Here is a 7,326-nt window from a genome sequence, read left to right as displayed (position 1 = left end):
GAGCCCCTATTCTTGGATAATGGATCCAACTTCCATAATTCTGAGAATCATCCGTCACATCCAACATGCCATTTCGACCTTTCCAACTTCCGTGGCATCGAACCCCTAGTCTTGGCTCATGGATCCGACTATTCTCATTTCACAGAACATCCGAGCGGACCAACTTGGTCATCCAACCGAACCAACATCAGTGATCTTGAATCCTTAGTCTTGGATCATGGATTTGATCTGAGCATCAGCCGTCCCAGCCAACATGCGTATTTCGACATTTTTGACTTCCGGAGTATCAAATCCCTGGTCATGGATCATGGGTCTAACCTTCATGATTCTGAGCATCATTCGTCCCGGCCAACATGGGCATTTCGACATTCCGACTTCCAAGGTAACGAACCCCTAGCCTTGGATCATGGATCCGTCTTTCATGATTTTGAGCTTCATCGCTCCCACCCAACACGGTATCGACCACCAACTCCCGGGGTATCGTACCCCTGGTGCTGGACTGGATTAAGCTGTTTATAACAGTATATGTGGCAGTGACCGTAATTAGCGGAAATAAGCTTTGCTTGCAATTATTGACACCCAGTCAAGTATCGCCATCAAAGACTAGATAGAGACGGATACCACCCCTTTCGTTGCCGTGCGGCACTCAGGTTAAATATCGTTAAACCTTGTAACTAGTTGCACTAGCTACCAAATTAACACTGATCTGGGATTTGAATAAGATGCCACTTTTCGTTTCAGAAACAGTCACACACTCCCTGTGACAAACTGGATGTGTGAAGAAAAGATAGGGCCAGGACCCACTAGGGTACTACAGACAACGAAAGGTGAGTCAGGTTGCTTGCATCCGTAAAGGCAAGCAAATCAAGCAACCCTTGCAGCTTCTCCCTTCCCTCCGGCTTCCTCTCACACCTGTAGATTTGATATGTACTCTTGTCCTGCTTCATCTTGGACTCCGACCACCCACCTCTCCGCCATCAAGCACCTCCCATGCTTTTGACATCCCAGAGCACTTGTACGTAGTAGTCAAGAGGAGTCGTAGCTAGTAGCAAGGAGCGTCATCTCATGGATCCAGCAAAGTACTGGATGATAACCAGGAGAAAGCAGGGTGATCAGAAGGCGCCGGCCGTCTTCAGCACGCCGCACATCACCGTCGGCAGCGGCGGCGGCGCCTCCTCGGCATCCTACTACGAGTCGTGGGAGGAGCGCGCGTTCGCCCAGGACTCCGCGGGGAACCTCGGTGGCTGCATCTGGCCACCAAGATCCTACTCGTGCAGCTTCTGCGGCCGAGAGTTCCGGTCGGCTCAGGCGCTCGGCGGGCACATGAACGTCCACCGGAGGGACCGGGCGAGGCTCAAGCTGTCCGGAATGGTGGAGGAGGGGGGCGGCGTCGACGTTCATGGCATGCCTCTGCACCAAGGCTACATGATCCAGCCGCTGCCGTGTCCTCCTCCAAGACCTAGTGCTCCAAGCACAGAAGCTAACCCTAATCCAGTACGCAGCTTTCTTTCGAATCCAGGGAGATCGTTGGTGGATGCTGCAACTGCAAGAACCATTTGGGGCAAACAGGTCTTGGCCGCCCCTCTCGCCTCCCCGTCGGACACCCAAGAACATGGTGAGAAAGAGGTGTTTCTTCACGATGTCGAGGTACGTTCAGAGCAAGAACTGCGTGCTGGGGGTGGCGAGCTGAAGCTGAGTCTTCTTGGACGCCGAACAAGGAGTGTCTATGAGGATGATAAAGAAGACGATGAAAAGATTGTTCATCTATGTCGCAAAAGGAGGAGGATTGATCTGGAGGCTACCGAGTTCGCTCTGTCTTCTTCCTCTAGCGAGCATCTGCAACGTGACGACCCTCGTGATGATGGCGACGATAATCGTCGTGTGAAGGTACTTAAGCTTTGTCCTAGCACCCCGGACGAGGAACTAGATCTTGAGCTTAGGCTTTGAGACTATCCAAAACTATACTAGAGTCCGTGCATGATTCCATCTGCCTGTTTATTTCTACAACATTGTACAAGTGCTTGTATTTAGTTATTTATTTTTCTTGCTGGGTAGAAACGTTGGCTTGCTTTTTTACATTTTTTAATCCTATTTCGGTCGATTTTATTGATTTGGGCAAGTCAATTCTCTTTGGAAATGTGCAAAGGTGTACTCTAGAGGAAACATCTCAACTGATTTGTCATATTTTGTAACAGGAGGTTGAACTCAAAATCAAGAGCTTACTTGCATACATGTGTGAAATTCAATGACATTTTTCATGTGTATGGCTTATATTTGTTCACCTAGTTGTTTCATCGGATATTTATCTTCAAGCATTTTGCAAAAACCTCGCACTAGAGGTTGCACTTGCATGCAATCCCCTGCGTAAATGGCAGAAATGTTTCTGACTCTTGTCATCGTCTTCGTTGGGTCAGCAGCTGCTTGGCGTGGATCATCGTTGCTCTCTCTTTTTTCCTTTCTTCTTTGTATTTTCTTTCGCTTAGGCATAGCTTTGGTCTTGTATGATTTTGCTATATGCTAACATGATCCTTTGTGTGTGTGCGCGCCGTGGTGTTGAATGTGTGCATCCTAGTCGTGTAGAGGTCAAGTGCATATTCGTTGTGTTTATAACTTTATATCCACTCAGTTTGATGCTATATTATCAGTCAATAAAAATGCGCTTTATCAGAAAAAAATCAACGACTCTGTTGAACTGAGCTCACAACTAATTACTCCATCGGCTCTTGCTTTAGAACCGGCATATATATGGATAGGACAAGACATGCAATTCATTTTTCGTTAGTACCTATAGTGTACTACTGGAATTCCACATAGCAAATATAGAGATCGAATCTGTTGTGTAAAACAAATTAATCTGTAAGCATATGTACACTGGCGTTTTATCTTAACTAAGATGCGGTGTGGTAAAGTGGCAAAGAGTAAACGTTTAAAGAACTTTGTAGTGTTGGTCCTCAAATGGCTTAGTAGCCTCTTTTTGTTGCGACGGACTTAGTAGCCTATTTGTTGGATGAGTTAGTTCACATGCATATGGCGCATTCGTTGTGTGTTTCTGTGCGTGTGTGTGTCATTGCATGTCATCGTGATCAGCTTGTACTAGCAACAACGAGAGAGATATAATTAGGGAGGATCACAATGGAGTAGACACAAACTGACTCGACTGCATGGGAAGTGACGAGGAAGATGTCATCTTCCCCTCGCTGCCCACAAATTAAGCTGCCACTGACACATTCCAGCAGTGGAACTAAAAATTAAACCACATGCGCGTGCATGTGATGCCAGCAGAACACCCTCTAGGATACACCATTGCCACTGCAGCTTGCTCTGATATTGCCTGCAGCTAGCTAGCAGCTAGCAGGACCGCAGGCATGACTAGTATACTAGTTGGATTCCATTCTCCACAGCACACATATTCCCTTCTCTCTTCTCCATGCAACTCTTTGTTTCCTTCCTAATACCTCTCCCAACCGTAACATACCCAAAGACTCTTGTAATCGTTCTCTCCTTTGTACTGGCCTGAATGATCACTCTTATAATCTATGCTCGATTTGTTCCCATCCTTGGATTGCACTGCCTTTGAATAAAGGCACCAGAAGCCCATCCGGTGACTTAACTTCTGTGGAAGAGAAGTCATAGTCTCGCAATGAACTAGCTGCAGAGCATGCAGTTAGCTAGCTACGTGAAGAGACCGGTCACGTCCAGTTACCACCAGTATAGTGCACCGTTCTCCGAGCAATATATACACGGGGGAGTCAGAGCTAGCTAGATGTCAACGGTGACATTTACAGAGGAATTTATGACCATCTGCTTGGCATTGAGCAGCTGGCTGCTTGCCCCATCAGGCCAGGGCCAGCGGGTGTAAGGGGCCATAGAAGCTTTCTGCAATGGTGCAAGTGCATCTACTACTGCATGCCTTATTAGCATGTGTACATGAACTGGTGCATCGTACTTACACATCCCTGGATAGGCAGCTGCAGAACTTCGGATCGCTCAAAGCGTGTAATCTGCCCCGGATGTTTTTTATAGGAACAGTGAGACTCTATACCTGTATATTTTTTCTTGCAAAATTTGTGAAACGTATGCACATATATAAGAAGGATGGGAAAAACAATATGTAAACCAAATTAAAGGAGCTCTCAGGTATAGCCCCAAAAGCTGCTAGAGCCATTAAGAACAAAAAGAAAGCAACCAAGCTTGGAACCATCCCCTGGTTGTTAGAATAAATCCGAGGCCACCATCGATCATCCGAGGACCAAGTAATCACACGAGCACGACACCGAGATTTGTTAACGAGGTTCACCAATATGGCTACATCCCCGGGGCTTGACTATGGGCACTCCTCCCCATGACACCGCTACAATACCGCACCCGGTCGCCCTGGACGCCGGCACATGCCGTCGGCTTCCCCTGTGTTCCAGTGCTATTATGTTGGCATAGGTTACATCGTGTGTCTACCCCCGCTATATATGAGAGGCCTAGGATACAAGTGTCATATTAGGACACGACTCCACGTCCTATGTAAACACAATACAACTCATAGTCCAACTGTAACCTACCTTGTACACAATATTCGACATAACTCTAACAAACTCCACCTTGGCGAATATTCTCCACCACCATGAATTCGTCAATGCGTCAAACTTCCATGTACATTGGACTTGAGCTTATCCCGTGAGTTCCGCTGCTACTCCAAAGACTCCATATGACTCCACCTGCAACTTGTAGTCCCTCCTTTTCTTGACCACGGTCAACACTCGAGCAAAATTAAGTTCCACATTACTCTAGTTTGTGCTCCCAACTTCCAGATATCAGTCCAACGCCATCACACACCGATCATTGACCTGCGTGAAAGTGAACAACTCACATATTGGGTGTCACACATAAGAGTTGCCTGAACTCAACATCATAGCTCCTTTCTTGACCGCCTGTCTGAAACTTGAAAGAATTTCACCGTTGCTTGTAGTCATCCTGAGTCAAAATTCGCAGTTGTCTCACCACATGTATGACCACCAGAGCCCTGGGTCGTCTCCATGTCCCGTGCATACCGCACGCCTCGCCGCTATTACCGTGTCGAGCCTCCGCTGTCCCAGTCGAGTCTCAAGGGTCGCGAACCCACACCACTCAACCTTCACTGCAGAGTATCACCGATCATCACACCGACCGGTGACGAGTTTCACGCTTCCATCAGACCACTGGGTTCCAGTCCAAATTACGTGTCACTCGCTTTTCCCGCTGAATAGGCTTCGATTCTCTGAATCCTTACACCGTAGCCCCTCAATCCAGCTCCACTTTCAACGTGACTCCATGGTAGATGATCAGTCCACCCTCGCGCCCTGTCGACTTCAAGCTTTCATGTGCACCATTTTGAATCAACCCCGCGCCATAGTCTTGTCGAAGCCACACAAGCCCTCTGGGCCTACACATGTGTTTCCACGCCCAGAAGCCGGTCACCATCAGCATCACGCTCCTACGTCATCGTCGCCGATCCCATCACTGTCTTCTGTACCAACCGACTTGCGTCAATCCGTCAGACTGTCCAGGCCAACTGCCCTATGTGCCTGACCCGAGCCGAACTGTCCTGACTACAACCATCTGCAACCCCTCAAAGCTCCGGGGATGTAGCCATATTGGTGAACCTCGTTAACAAATCTCGGTGTCGTGCTCGTGTGATTACTTGATCCTCGGATGATCGATGGTGGCCTCGGATTTATTCTAACACTGGACCTGGATAGATGCAAGTTTCAATTGCACAGGACTGCATGATGCACTAGCTCAACTGTGTTTGTCTTGCCCGTGAGCTGGTTGCGCTCCCATGGACAAGTCTGGTCAGTGAGTCTAACAGCTACAAGTGTACTGAAGGGTTGTCCGCGAGCGAGCTATCTAGCTAATAAGCTAACTGGTCTGTTGAGTGGTCATGGAAATGATACTATAGTACATGAAATATATGTTACGGATCGATGCACATGGTTAGAGGAATGTCGTCGTCTTTAGCTGCAGGATTTTGCTGTATATTATATGTGAGATGTGATATGCTTGCAAAGGGGATGGTTGTTGGCGAGAGGAGATTGCATATCAAAATATAAGGTTGCTGTACTGCGAGCACTATGTGCAGTACTGGGATGCGTGTTCAATAATCGGGTGGGAGAGAATATGGAATCAAACGCAGTGGTCGCCACATGCGTATTTAAATCCAACGATTGTACTACTGGATGTAGTGTATATAGTATGTTAGTGCTCAGCAAGACAAATATACCTTCAAGATGTGTGGAACGTCGCAAAGTTATATTTTATGACAACGATACATGCTGAAGCATTCACTCAGAGCAGTATAATACTTCAGATGGAGCTTCACATGAAGACGCATATACATACGAATGTAGTCAGGGGCTTGGCCGGGGTGTTAATTTAGTTTTTTGAATAATAATCAGGGGCGTTCCCACCTGTACATATTACTCACGGTAAGCAGTTTACAAAGGTTGCCATGCAATCAAAACTCACAGCAAATAATCTATCACAGAATGACATATAATCATTTAATTGCGTTGCATCACATTCCATTCCATTACCAAATTTTTCATATTTCATAATATATTATATTATTAGTACGATTTTTCAGTAGGTCTTCTTTTTTTGGGGAATTTTTTTTCGATCTATTCATCACCTGTCAAGATAGTACAAAGAACACCAGAAGTAACAATTACATTGAGGCTCGTAGACCACCTAACGACGACTACAAGCACTGAAGCGAGCCAATGGCGCGCCACCGTCCTCGCCCCTCCATCATCGGAGCTGGGCAAACTCTCTTGTAGTAGATAGTTGGGAAGTCGTTGTGCAAAGGCCCTAGAGGACCAGCACACCAGAATAGCAATTGTTGTCGATGAAGATAAGCGTAGAGCAGAAGGGTCAAACTTGTAGACACATGAAGTTAGACGAACGAAGACTGGATCCAAGCGGATCCACCGATGACAAACGCCGGTTGAATCCTGCGAGATTCGCCGGAGACAAATCTCCACATGCCCTCCGGCAACGCTAGAATCACTATCCGGACGGGGGCTAGGCGGGGAGAACCTTATTCCATCTTCAAGAAGCCGACGCCTCCTCGCTTTCCTGAGTAGGACATAAACCCTACAAAAACTCAAGAAAATACCCCAAAAAAGGAGTCCTCCCGCTGGAAAGAACCGGGACCCACCGGTCTCCATGGCCCTAAGTCCATAGGGGGCAAGGCAGGCCGGTGGCTGCTCGGCGGGAGACAACGGAACCCTAGTGCTAGCTACCCTGGTTCCTCCTTCGTCCGCGAGCTCATGGCCTTCTTTGACGACTGAAGTTAGC

The 7,326-nt window shown here is 47.4% G+C and overlaps 1 protein-coding gene across 1 annotated transcript; it reads left to right on the top strand.

The window, feature by feature from the left end:
• The first annotated feature begins 804 nt into the window (after positions 1-804).
• On the top strand, positions 805-2,217 carry LOC119308715. Its single transcript, XM_037584854.1, has one exon. The coding sequence runs from the start codon at positions 1,066-1,068 to the stop codon at positions 1,945-1,947; it is 882 nt and encodes a 293-aa protein (XP_037440751.1). The 5' UTR covers positions 805-1,065; the 3' UTR covers positions 1,948-2,217.
• Positions 2,218-7,326: the final 5,109 nt, after the last annotated feature.

The sequence above is a fragment of the Triticum dicoccoides genome, chromosome 1B (genome assembly GCF_002162155.2).
Source record: "Triticum dicoccoides isolate Atlit2015 ecotype Zavitan chromosome 1B, WEW_v2.0, whole genome shotgun sequence".
Taxonomy (NCBI): Eukaryota; Viridiplantae; Streptophyta; class Magnoliopsida; order Poales; family Poaceae; genus Triticum; species Triticum dicoccoides.
Note: the sequence above shows the minus strand (reverse complement) of the source record. Positions and strands in the feature narration are given on the sequence as shown.